Source organism: Oenanthe melanoleuca, chromosome 1A, assembly GCF_029582105.1.
Source record: "Oenanthe melanoleuca isolate GR-GAL-2019-014 chromosome 1A, OMel1.0, whole genome shotgun sequence".
Classification (NCBI taxonomy): domain Eukaryota; kingdom Metazoa; phylum Chordata; class Aves; order Passeriformes; family Muscicapidae; genus Oenanthe; species Oenanthe melanoleuca.
In genome coordinates, this window is record NC_079334.1 from 33,014,738 (window position 1) to 33,027,722 (window position 12,985).

General features: G+C 34.8%; 1 protein-coding gene across 1 annotated transcript in view; it reads right to left on the reverse strand.

Annotated features, from left to right (window-relative positions):
* The window catches only part of OTOGL (otogelin like), an 88,134-nt gene that overhangs the window by 18,030 nt on the left and 57,119 nt on the right, over positions 1-12,985 (reverse strand). Inside the window, exons 33-42 of the mRNA XM_056482054.1 lie at positions 12,522-12,800; positions 11,799-11,916; positions 10,470-10,549; positions 6,774-9,580; positions 5,912-6,089; positions 5,009-5,151; positions 3,935-3,958; positions 3,688-3,780; positions 2,892-3,081; positions 424-638 (exon numbers count right to left, since the gene is read on the reverse strand). Coding sequence (XP_056338029.1) covers positions 424-638; positions 2,892-3,081; positions 3,688-3,780; positions 3,935-3,958; positions 5,009-5,151; positions 5,912-6,089; positions 6,774-9,580; positions 10,470-10,549; positions 11,799-11,916; positions 12,522-12,800 — 4,127 coding nt within the window. The remainder of the gene's footprint in view (positions 1-423; positions 639-2,891; positions 3,082-3,687; positions 3,781-3,934; positions 3,959-5,008; positions 5,152-5,911; positions 6,090-6,773; positions 9,581-10,469; positions 10,550-11,798; positions 11,917-12,521; positions 12,801-12,985) is intronic.

Below are 12,985 nucleotides of genomic sequence, written 5' to 3' on the forward strand. Positions count from 1 at the left end.
AACATAATATGGACTATGTCAAAAATTTTTAACTGGAAATTTCTTTAGTCCAATAGGTCTGCAACTGCATGAATTGCTGTTGTGAGCAGAAGAAGCATGAGGCTTTCTGTTCTAGGGATCCATGTCAAGCATTTAATAAAAATAACATCTCTGGAACGTGTTTACCTTGACAAGATGATCCAGTGTCTCTTCTTTGAGAAATGTCCATTAAGTAATTTCAAAAAACAGCATAATAGCACAGCGATCAACATGGATGTATGTTTACAATAGACAACATGACAGGGATATTAAATCACCCATTCCATTGTCAAATCATAAAAATAAGCAAAAACATTAAAAATGTGCATGTATCAGTCACTCTTTTCTTGATTATAAAACTATTATTTTATTTGGTCCTGCAATTTTTCTGATCCTCATACTCACTTTCTTGTGACAAGGGATGAAAATGCTTCTGTTTAACAGTTCCATACAGTATGTGCAGTTATCTTCAATACAGTTTCTTACTGGCCTCCTGGTTGTTACATCAAGAGATTTCTCAATTTCCCAACTCTTAATGAACATTTCAATTTCCTCCATATTTGTAATAATGGTCATGTTTTGCATTTTCAGGTCATCACTAGGATCTCCATTACACACCCCTGGAGACAGAGAATCATATTCAAAGCACAAACAAACATGCCATAAATGTTCATTTGGGAAAGAAGAGCGCAGTCGATAAGTTATGATTAACAGTGCATCAGGGTGACCCATGAAACTTACTCACTTGAGCTTCAAATTAAAGCAGCTATATGTCCACTGTAGTTCCAACTGCTTGCTTGTTATTTTAGTTCTCAGCTCAGTGTCTTAGTAAAACAAGTAGCTCATACAATACAACTCATTGTACCTTTCACAACAATCAACTTTTGAGAAAAACTGCTGCCAAAATGTGATGATAAGTGTATCAAATTCACTGACATGGCAATAGGTCTCATTCTACTGAATGGCAGTCAGCTCCTTGGGAGTAATAGTAGATGATTTTGAAATTAATTGTTCATCACCGATGATTTCACATTGTATTGAGATTTATTTCAAAATTCTAAGGTCAAGAAGTTATGAAAAGAATCTTTTGATGAACAAATTGCTTTATCTAGAGAAAATATTGTTCTTACTCCAGTTATTAATACAAAACCACTATAAAAATCAACCTCCCCAGATCCCTGGCATTCATTGTCTACCTGAATTCATTATCCTATTTATTCATCAATTAAAACACATGATCTCTTTAAGCACATAACAAGTGAATAATGCCAAAACTTTAATCTTCCATACTAGTTTTACATTTCGGGAACTGCTCAGGCAAATTTCCTCTCTTGTTTTCACTTTCCATCTGCACTGTGAAGCACACCCTAAGGCCTTGTCCTTGTGTTTTCAGCCCTGCAGTCTGATGCTCTCAAGGGTCATTTGTTAGAACTGGACTAGCTTGGTGTGGCAGACAATTATTCTTTAGACAGCATGGAGAAATACAGAAGATTGCATTTTAATAAGAAGCATTTTACAGTAGCACCACTTTCCAGTATTCTTAACTCTTCTGCTTCTTGCTGCAGATCACATACTGCAGGCAATAGAATTTTTAAGGCCATGCTAAGAACGGCAGAATTAGTACAGCTTTAAAAATAAAGCAAATTCACCACATAGTCCCATAACTTTTTCTAGTATGAGAGGAAGAGGATTGCAGAATCCCAGACAGGAACAAACAGCACAAGACAGGAAAGAAGCACTGGAGAAGACTTCAGACTTTACTGCAAAATATCAGGTAGTGCAACATTTTAAGATGAGTTTGGATTTGCTTGCATAGTCTTCCTCTTTTTATCTTCTCATGACACAAAGAGGAACTATTCTATAATTCTTTCTACATTTGTCCTCGTCTTGTCCCACTCCTTTAGCATGCATAGAGAAGATGGCATGATACTGGGAAAAGATGCAGGGCCAGTCTTCACTTTCTCTCACTAGATTTAGGAGAACTTTCCTTTTGTTCAAGTGGAAGACACCAATTTATTTTAAAGACCTGATTTATTTATATTTATACTTAAAGCATATCTTAATTTTTTGGTTTGCTTATAAACTAAAAGCAGTTTAAAAATTTATAAGTTCATTTTCCTTCTCAATATGTAGACTATGCAAAATTAAAAATCACCAGAAATTGAGCATTTATGATTGAATTATAGTAATTTTTAATCACCTGCTTACACATTGCCAAATTATCCATACTGGCAGAGTTATAAAAAGGCTTCATGGAAGCTTGAAACATGCTACATTTCCTATCATTGTAATTCAAGACTGAGACACCTCAGCACAGTTTAGGACCCTAGACCCAGACTCAAGAGGTCTAAATTCAGATTCTTAATTCACTGTCCTCACAAGACTTGGATGCTTCACAAGATATGACTTTTGTCAGTATTTTTATAGCAATAAGCTGCCACTGCTAATATCAGACAGTTATTCTTGTATCCATAACCATTGAAACATACTACCATTACCTAAACTTCTTTAGCAGCCACTTCTTCACTAAAAATTTTCTTTTTCTTCACTTGGATTCAGCAAAACTCTTAAAACAGGCAGAAATACGTAAAAGAAAGAAGTACATTTTTTAAAAGTTATTTAGATACAATGTCCTGATCACTACTTGTTCTGCAAAGTACTTTATTACTTAAAAGCGCATAGTGTTCACAAACAGAACGATTAATTTATTATTAATTTATAGTATTTCACAGGTCCTCATGTAGGATTGTCAGCATAGTTAATGAGGGTCACAGCAAGAGCTATAGGGACAGCTGGTCACAGACACAAAAGGCAGTTGCAAATTCCAATTGGAAAGTTAATCAATAAGAAAAAAATTGCCACTATAATCTCACCACAAAGTCCTTCTGTCTTCCTCGTTGTGTTGGAGTGTAATCCATACTGTATATCTATGATGCCTGTAACATGAGCCCACTTGATGCTAATGCCAGCTGGGGTATTAACAACATACATTGCACCAGTATCCTGAACACTCAGTCCCTCTTTTGAAAATGGTAATGGTTGAATTACAGAATCCACGACTACCTAAAATAAACCAAACACATTTTAGAGGTAAAGCCAGATTGCAATGATACATTTTATATATATTTCTATTTTATAACAAAAGACTTTTTTCACAGCCTCTACCACATATCACAGTCACAGAGCTTAAATTAGAGAGCTTCCCACCTGTGCCACTTCCAAAAACTGCAAATGAAGTAAGCATAAGGAAAAAAAATATTTTCTAATTAGGGAAAGAACAAATCTTATTTATCACATATTTTATGATGAAACAAAACCTCATTCCAGGTACTCAAAGTCATCTGTTCTGACTTGTTACCAGCTAGCAAGAAAAGTAACTTCAGTATTTATCACTTTGAGGATTCTAGGGTTTCTGGAAGTATAGAACTGCTTTTGCAGCTTCATTAAAGAATAGCTTTAAAGTGTCATTTTGGAAAAATGACATTTAAGTGAAGCATGGTACCAGAAATGTAAATTGTTTTGCCTCTAGTATACCATGAATTATTGGGAACCTGAGTTGCAAAAGGAATCCTAATCCTGTAGTATTTTAAATCTGATTTATCACATTCTACAACAGAATAACTCTCCAAGCTATTTTTAAGAGCACACATGCTGTTGATATATACTTACTTTTCTTGCTAAACGATTGATAAGTATTTGACAAGTGTGTGTTGTGACATTTAATTTCTTAAAACAGAGCCCTGAAGTGTTTGCAGGTGGCACCTTGAAAGAAAAGTGACAAGAAAACTTAGTTACTATTATTTTTCTAATTCTGTGCCAGTGCTATTGTAATTTTTATATTATTTTTTAATAATAGTAATAATAATAATAATAATAATAATGTATTTTAAAATCAGCAAAATAAGCAAGTACTTACTAGTTTTCTTATTGAATTTGCACTCTGGAAAACATTAAAAATAAATTAGAAGTGCAATAATAATCATCAACATTTTTATTTAGCAAAAGTAAATTACTATTTTCTTTGTCTTTAATGTTCTTCTACAATTAGATAAATAATTAACTCATTGAATACATTTATTATAAATAATAAAAAATACACAATTTCCAGCTAATTCAGTGCATATGCTGAAAGGTCCTTTCAAATTCTATTTCTTAAAAAACTAAAATTACAGACTTCTAAAGCTTATCTGCGTATGTGTTCTGCATTCCCACCTCTAGACTGCAACCAGGAAATGAGAGAACAATTTAATAGAAAACATCTAAAACAATGCAAGGCTTTTGCCTTTAACAGTCTTAAAAGTTCAAGTGTACAGCTGCCCTGTGAGAGTAGACAAGAGATGGGAAGGAAAGGAGCCTGTTGAAGCCCCTCATCACTGACTGTTTTATCCACAAACTGAAGATGGACTCTCCAGCTGCTCAAGGCCTGCATAAATTAGGGCTGTGGACAATGCAAAGGAAATGGATGTACAGACTCTAAGAATGAGACTGACCTGACCTAAACTGACAATCTAAAAATGAAGTGGTTGGATCCCCTCTACCCTCTGTAGACAATGCAGAGTTAGACAACTGCAAAGTACAACCCATCATAAAGTCATTAATACTTTCCTAAAATGACTACAAAATATTTTGTGACTTTTAAAAATATTTTACTACTTTGACTATATTGTAAAGTATAAATTCAAGGTTACAAGAACACTTCTGTGTGGAGAGCCTGAAAGGAGACATGCATATTAACTTATGTCACCTCTGATAATTTCCTACATTTTAATTTCCTCATAACACAACAATTACTATTGTTACTACTATAAAATTATTTTATCTAGACAGCATTATTAAGAATGCCCCTTGAAAATTAAACTACTTGGCATTTTTGATTGAGTGTGACTTTTATGTATAAGTTTTAATTGACATATTTTTGCTTAATTTCAAATCTATAACACAAAAAATTCAAGGAACAATTGTAAGTATTGCATAAATGCAAGAACCTTACCTGATTAGCAGGACATTTTTCAATATGAGCAACAATAATTTCTCCTGGTAACTGGACTAAAACATAGGAAGCCATATTACAGAGGGCTATGTTGTTTCCATCAAATGTAATAACACTCAGTTCAGACAGTACAGAACACTGACCTAAAAAAGAACTGTCATTTAATGAGGTTACCACAAGACTGAATACAGGGCATTTCTAAAAACTTTCAGTTCTAGCATTATTTGCTTTTGCGTATACATTCATAGACAGATAGATGACCTTGTTCTGCAGATGGTATATTGAACCACAAGCTGAAGTAAGTGTTTAGGTTACCCAGTGGAAATACCTAAACCTACTTCTGTGTGCCCAGGGTCGGGGAGAATGTTTAAATTAGTGAAAATTTTCACTTAAGGTTTTGCAAGCAATGAATCTGCAAAATATATGTATATAAGATTTTAAATATGACTTCTCTTTAGTCTTTTTGTTCCCTTGGCAGACTCATCCACCAGTTTCTGCAGTTTCTAAGCATGAATGAAAACTACAATTAGAGCTAAATTAAATCTGAGGGTTCTGTCTTTCAGAACAGTTAGTATTTAATTTATTTTTCTTCATAAAATGTTGAAATCTTAACATTTCTACTGATAAAAATTCTGAAAATTCTCAGCTGAAAAATATTGGTTTTCATGCTGAAGATCCCATTTCAATGTTTTCATTGAAAAAAAAAAATTTTGATTCTCCAGGATGTCAAGACAAAGGTACCAAAATGTTCAGCATATTTAATTCTGCTTTGCTGATGAATAGCTCTTTTTAATTCATTCCAGTATTTAACCTCATATTCCCATTGTAATAACCCTTTAATTTATTACTTGATATTTACAGATCAAGGCTCCATATTTTATTTTAAATAAAAGAGTGACTTACAGGGACATTCCCATTCTGGACAACAGCTATCAGTGTTAACTTGAACAGGCATTCCTCGAAAACCACAATCTGGCTTCTGCACATCCTTAGGGCAGTTCCTTGAAAGATTGTATAACATCCAACCCAAATTAACACATACATACTGGCTGCATTTGTCAACAGGTTCGAGGTATCTTGGCTGTCATATAAGGAAGAAACAACCAGAGTCAACTTTAACTTCATTGACTTTATGAAGTCCAAGTGATTACTTGTTCATCCCCCAGCTCTGAGACAGAATCAGCACATCTACCTTCCCCTCATCAGTTACTTTGGAATGACTTGCATTTGTGTGGTTGTAACCAATGACAGTGATGCATGTCCATTCACTGACACCCTTCCTGTTCCATCAAGCTTTGGTGGAACACCCTATGTAAAGCATTATGTACTGAGGGTACAAATTATAATCAGTTATAATCTGAAGCATTTTAAGAAACACAAAATCATGCATTCCCATTTTAAACCCTATGACAAAGAAACAAGTGTAAAAAGGAAAGCCAGGGTAAGATTATGTAGAAACATCAAAATTCCAAGCATTATTAATTTTTCTGCACCTCAGAAATATATTTAGCTATCTAGAAAACTCACATAGATTTAAAGCCTTTTTTTTTTTCAGAGCAATACATACAAGTGGCAGAATATACCAGAGCAATGTAACAGCAGCAACAAAACTATCCTCTAAGAATAACCGAGAATATTAGAACAAGTAAATTAAATAGAAAATAGGAACTATTTTACATCTCTAGTATTACATATGTAGAATAACAGAATGGACTGAAAAGCAATATATATTATAACATACAGGAGAAAGTAAGACTGATCATACCACACACTCAGCAGATGTAGATAACAGTGCATGCATCATCGTGCCAAAGTAAGCCTTGTCAGCTGCAGCCGTCGTTCCTGAAGAGGAAGACAGAGCCATTTCACCACTAGAATGAGATAAATCTATTATAGCTCTGGTTTGCAGCTCTGTGGCCTCTGTTACACTAAAATAAGGTGTAATGGATTTCTGTGTTGGGATTTTGGACCTATTAGATGTTGTTATATCCAGGACTCCAGAAACAGAGATATTTTTGATTGAGGTTGTATTTCTTAAAAAAAGTAGACTCTGAACTGCAGTTACTGGTAAATAAGGTGGGGAAGATTTGTCAGTTGTGGTTGTCTCTGTCTTGGTAGCATTTTTTTGCTCGTCTGAAGTCTGACCATCTTCTGAAATATCCACAGGTTTCTCAAATGAAGTTGTGTATTTTACTTCTGATGCTATGTATGAGGTACTCTTAATCTGTGATAATGCACTTGTAGTACCAGTTGTTTTCATTATATTAATATTTGGAGTTTCTCTAGTGCTCTGTGAAGCTTGAGTTACTGCAGTTGTAAATAAAGATTTGTGTGTTTCTATGGTGGTAGGAACTGAAGCTGAAGCCACATAAAAATCCAAATTGACAACAAAAGAATCAGCGGTTTTTGTAGTAATCCTAGAGGCTAGGGTAGTGTCTGAAGTAACTAATAAACTGGCTGAAGAACTAGGTTGCATTTTTGCAAAAATATAAGGTGCTTTTGAGGATGTAGCATACACTGTTGTGTTCATGATCATTGGTGTAGTGGATTGAGTGATGATTCCAGCTGGTATGGCTGATATTGTTCCATCTTCTTCTGAAGAGCTTACCGAAGAACTCTGTTTTCCTAGAGAAATATTAGAGATATGAGTGGGCTTAGGAGAAAGTGAAGGCATAGAGGGCTGGCTTTTTAAAGTGATTTCAGAGGCTCTAGGCATTAGTAAAGAGGGCATTACAATAGATGTTTTTAGTTCTGCTGAAAAGCTGGTAGAGAGATTAATTTTTGAAGTGAATTTAGAAAAATCCACAGAAGTTGCAAGGTCTATAATTGGAATTTTTGAAGTTCCTTGTGTATCTAGAGATGAAACTGATGCTTGGGTAGCACTTACGTTTTGTATTAGTGATGATGTGCTACTGACTATGGGAGTCAATGAAGAACTTGTAGTCTGAGATGTCACATAAGATGGTACTGATGTTGATAACATGGTTGCAAATAAAGATAATGACCTTGTAAAAGAAGGATCTTTGGAAATGAAAGTACCTGAACTTTGAGCCACAGGGTGGGTTTTCAATTCTGTACCTGAACTTTTTGGGTACTCCGTAAGTTCTGAAGTGGTTATTGATGTAGCATTTAGAGGTAATACCAATGTCCTGAGAGGGAAGGTTGTAGATATAATAGATTTCATTGGCTTTTTAGAAATGGATGACAATGAAAATAAATCAGTGTGCATTATATGCTTATTTTCTGTTGAGGCTTTGCTTACTACAGACCTATCAAAGATTGCTGAATTGACTAGAGGAGTGGAAGCACCAGAAGTTGCTGTATAAAGACTTCTGGAGGCAACAGTGGTACCAGCCAACGCTTTGGGCTCCAGGGAGGTAATCAGAGAACGCACTGGTGTAGATACTGTGCATGTTGCAGAAGAACTTAAAGAAGTGTTTTTAGGAATTTGAGAAAAAACTTGAGGTGAAGATACAGTAATTATTGGCAGAGCATCAGAAATACTGCCCTTTTTTAATGGAGCTGTCTGCTCAGGAACAGTCATTGAAGTTTGCACTGGAGATGAAAATGGCTTTGGAGAAAAACTGGTTGAAGAACTAGCACTTGATATCAGAGAAGTTTTAGACAAGGGTTTTGCTGTTTTGAAATATGAAACTGTGATTAATTGAGAAACACTTGTCTCAGAGCTAGAAAATCTAGTAGTTACAGGAATTTGAGGAGCAGCTGAAGTCAGTGCAGAAATGGGTGCTGGGTAACCTGCAGTTTGACTAATGCCAGACCTAGTTCTAACAGACAAAGTAGATACAGGAGAAGTAGATGTGCTTAGTGTCAACTGTGGACCTAGAAGAAATACAGATTTTGTGAAAGTTTCTCCGTCAGCCCGCAAAGCAGGCAAAGACACTTCAAAGTGTATTTCTTCTCCCCTAGAATGACTTACTGAAGGACTCCTACTCTTCCCAATTCCTGCAGGCAGCTCAGAAGAGACAAAAGATATCTTGGAGGCTAAAGTTGTTAGTGGTAAGGAAGGTTGAACTGTTTCTAGCTGAGATGTTTTGAGTGAAAATGGAACTACCACTAGGGAAGTGGGTGTTAACAATGAAGAATGTGATGGAATAGGACTTGCACTGAGCCAGGTTGTTGGAGTTGTTATTGCAATGGGTAAAGTTATAGACGCATTAGAGAAGGCAGTATGTGATGTGACTGATGAGGCTTGAAGAATTGGAAAATCTGTTGAAGGGATGGGTTTGGAAAGGACAGTAGGGCTGGCTGTGCTGTGAAGTACATCAGAAGGCTCCACTGTACTTGGTAATGGAAATGTTGAATAGGTGGCTTCATTAGATGCTTCCAATGAATAAAAGTCTGTAACAGACTGTGCAGACATATTCATTCCCCTTGAAGCTGTGTTTGCATTCATGGTTATTTTGTCTGTCACACCGATGAAAGTTGATTTATTCCCTGAAGTAACAAATACAGGAGATGTCTCAGGAAATCTCTCTGTGGTAGCTCCCATGTGAGAGATTAATAGTGAAGGTTTCAGTCCAATTTCTGATTCTGTAGGTGTCACAGGTATGCCTAAAAGGAAAAATGTGTGTTTAACTGTCTTTTATGGGATATGAGTAAAGAAAAATAGCAAATCTACCTCTAATCAAATCCCATTTAAATATTAGCAAATTAGATCTTGCCAATGGTTCCAGGTCATCTGATGACTTTGAGGAACTCTGCTGATTCAAAATGTTTTCTAATTTTCTCTGCAAATGAAGTAGGTTTTTTTGTTGCTGTTATTGGTGAGAAACTTTATTTTTCAGGGCAATTTTGAAGTAACAAGGCAATTCCATGGAAAATTCAATAAATACAAAATATTAAAATATTTGAAATAAGTGCATTACATCCTTAGAAGACAGTATACTAGATAACTTTGTACTAGCAAATATCAAGCCTAATGTATTTAATTTAAAATTTGTACAAAAAATAAGACATAGTATTAAAATTAAATTTTAATGTTAAAACAATATTTAATACCACAAAATAAGCAAAGAATGTGGTATCTTTACACACCAGAAATTATGAAATAGATGAACAGAATTTTTTAGTTCTGTGTCATCCTCTGAGAAGACTGAACTTTTCGCCACAGCTGTATTTCTTTCATTTGGGGTCTCTCCCTTACAGAGGCATTATATACCAAATATAGTTACTCTGAGTATAACATAATCACAAAAGATTATATATATATATAACCCACTATTAGAGAAATATGAGAATTCAACTCAAAATATAACTTGCTTGAATGCAGAAGTTATATTTTGGATGACTGGGAATAGAGTCTATGTTCCATAGAGACAATCTTCAACAGAAAGTTGCTCTAAGAAAGAATTTAATTTTTAAAAAATTACATTTTATTAATCCTTTCCTGGAATCTCTGGAGTAATTATAAGAGTAGATCAACATAATAAAGTACACTTACAGTCTTCTGGATAAACACATCTCAGTGTGACCTCATCAAGGATCATGTTTTGGGGACAGTATGGCATGCATCCTTCAACCCTTTAAAATATTGCATAGTCATTTCTAGAGCCACAGTAGAAGTATAAGTTAATTTTAAATTATTTTACTTTGTCTAAACAAACCATTAGAATTTCTTATCAGAGTTCTGAGAACTTTCCAATGAAATTATGATCATATCATTTTGAGGCATTTCAAGGTCAAAAAGTTATTGAGCAGCATAATTCTATTTCTAAACTGTTAATAATTATTTGCCTAGGCTGATGAACATGATAGCTTTGGACCATTCTGCTTCCACAACCAAGTGGAAGTTTAGATCCCTAAGCAGAAAGGTTTTTCACATAATGATGAACTTGTCTACAAGACTTTTGTTTTATCCAGATAAGTTCAGATGAGATATTAAAATATTTAGATTGACTCCATAAAGCCTTTTCCTTGTGTCCTTTCAACATTGGAGAATGCAGACAAATCACTACTTTCCCATGTCTTTTCATTCTAGGGGGACTTTTCAATAAGAAAATGATGACATTAACAACCAGTGTTCCCATAAGGAAAAAGCTAAGAATACCAAGAGAGAAAAGTAGTCATTTTAGTAGTATTACTAATCATAAAATGCATATACCTAGGGAGTCTGAAATATAAAATATCCTTTCTTTTCCACCACATTGTGCCTTAAGCTTTCAGACTTTTTTCTTTTCGGTTTACTGTGGTTTCATAGAGGCCATGGGGGAGCCACGGAGACAGGAAATCTATTTATTAAATTCCATGCTAACATCACCCCTCTGAAATCACTCCCTTCACGCCAATGGGTGTCTCCCAGTATGAAGTTCCCTCTTCTTACAGGAGAGGGCGTATTACTCCCTTACTATTCCTACGATTTTTGTTCTCTGTCACATAAACACCAGAAAGTTGTAATTGTTTCAGCATCATGGTGTGCTCGATTAGGATGCAACTGCAAGTCCATAGAAGGAAATAGCCTTCATTTAATTTAATAGCTTTCTACTCAACCACTACCAGAAGCTAATCCTCTGGGCTAAATACAAACCCTCTTATTCATATGTTGGAAAGTACATGTAAATGGGAATAAAAACTGTGGGAAATGAGAGACTTGGTACAAATGTTTTCATACGACTTGTGAGAGTGTCTCATAAGAATGATATTGAAATCCAGATAGTAAAACTAAATGGATATTGCAGTAGCAGTAATTTTCAGAAAGTATATGGTATGCTTATTACAAAAAAAAAAAAAAAAAAAAAAAAACCAGTAGCAAAATGAGACAAATTTTACTTACAGAGGAAGAAATTTACATGCTATTCCTTCAGGATCACTACATGTCTTAAAACAAGGATTAGCACAAGATTCATATCGCCATTCACACATCCTTCTGTAAGGCACAGAAGCACTGAGTTCTGAGAAAAAAAGGGGGGTTTTATTGATTTGATAGTCAATAATAAATTTACAGCATTTTCTATAACATACATTGGTATTTTTAGATAAATGAAAAAATGAAGAAATGGAAAACAAATAGGCAATTTTTCAGAACTTTCCAATAGGTGAGCAGTTTCAAGTATTTTAAATTTGTTCAAGCTAAAAGACACTTCAAGCTTTGACAATAAAAACAGCTCTTTATTTTTACAATATACTCTGTTTCAGAACCTAAAATATCAATTACATATAGTGAGGACACTGTTGGTTGCAGATGCAGTACATTTATCCAATTCATTCAAAAGAATAAATATCTGTAGATTACTAATGAGATAATAACAAACATCATTTTGCAACATGCCACTTTCATTTTGAAAGAGTAAGCCAATGAAAATGTAGTTTAATGATAATGTGACTATCCTATCTGCAAGCTAGAAAATAATAGCATTTTGAGCTGGAATGGAAGACAGAGAGAAATTAAAAATAGGATAAAATATTTGTTGCTATTGCTATTGAAATACAGGAAAGGAAGTGCTCTGAATTTAAGCAGAAAAAGAATGTTCATCCCTGGAGATGATACAAAATTTACCTTCAATACTGAAGCTACTGAAACGTTTGAATTCTTCTGAATCATCATACTTTTCCACTTTAACACTGGATGAGGTGAGAATGATGAAAAAGCCTTTTTTACTGTGCAGCTCGAAGGCACTGAGCCCTGGACTCCAGAGACCCTGGTGGTGGAAGAAGGTGGCTCGTCTCTGAAAAGAGGCACTTGCCTGCCACTGCTCCAGCCCAACGGTTTCATTGTCATGTACATACAGAAAGTAGTTTGGTCTTTCAGCAGATTCAAGTGAAACAAGAGACAGGGCTTCCACAGAAGAAAAAAAAAATAAAATTGTGAGATTTTCACAGAAACCAACTTATAATTGAGATTAAATCCTATATATTGGCTGTTAAGTGGCTCCTTTTAAAACCTGCTTTTCACACAAAAAAAATCCGTTTTGTGTCCCACAAAAGAGAGTTGGAAATGCAGTGCAGGGACTAAAAAAAACT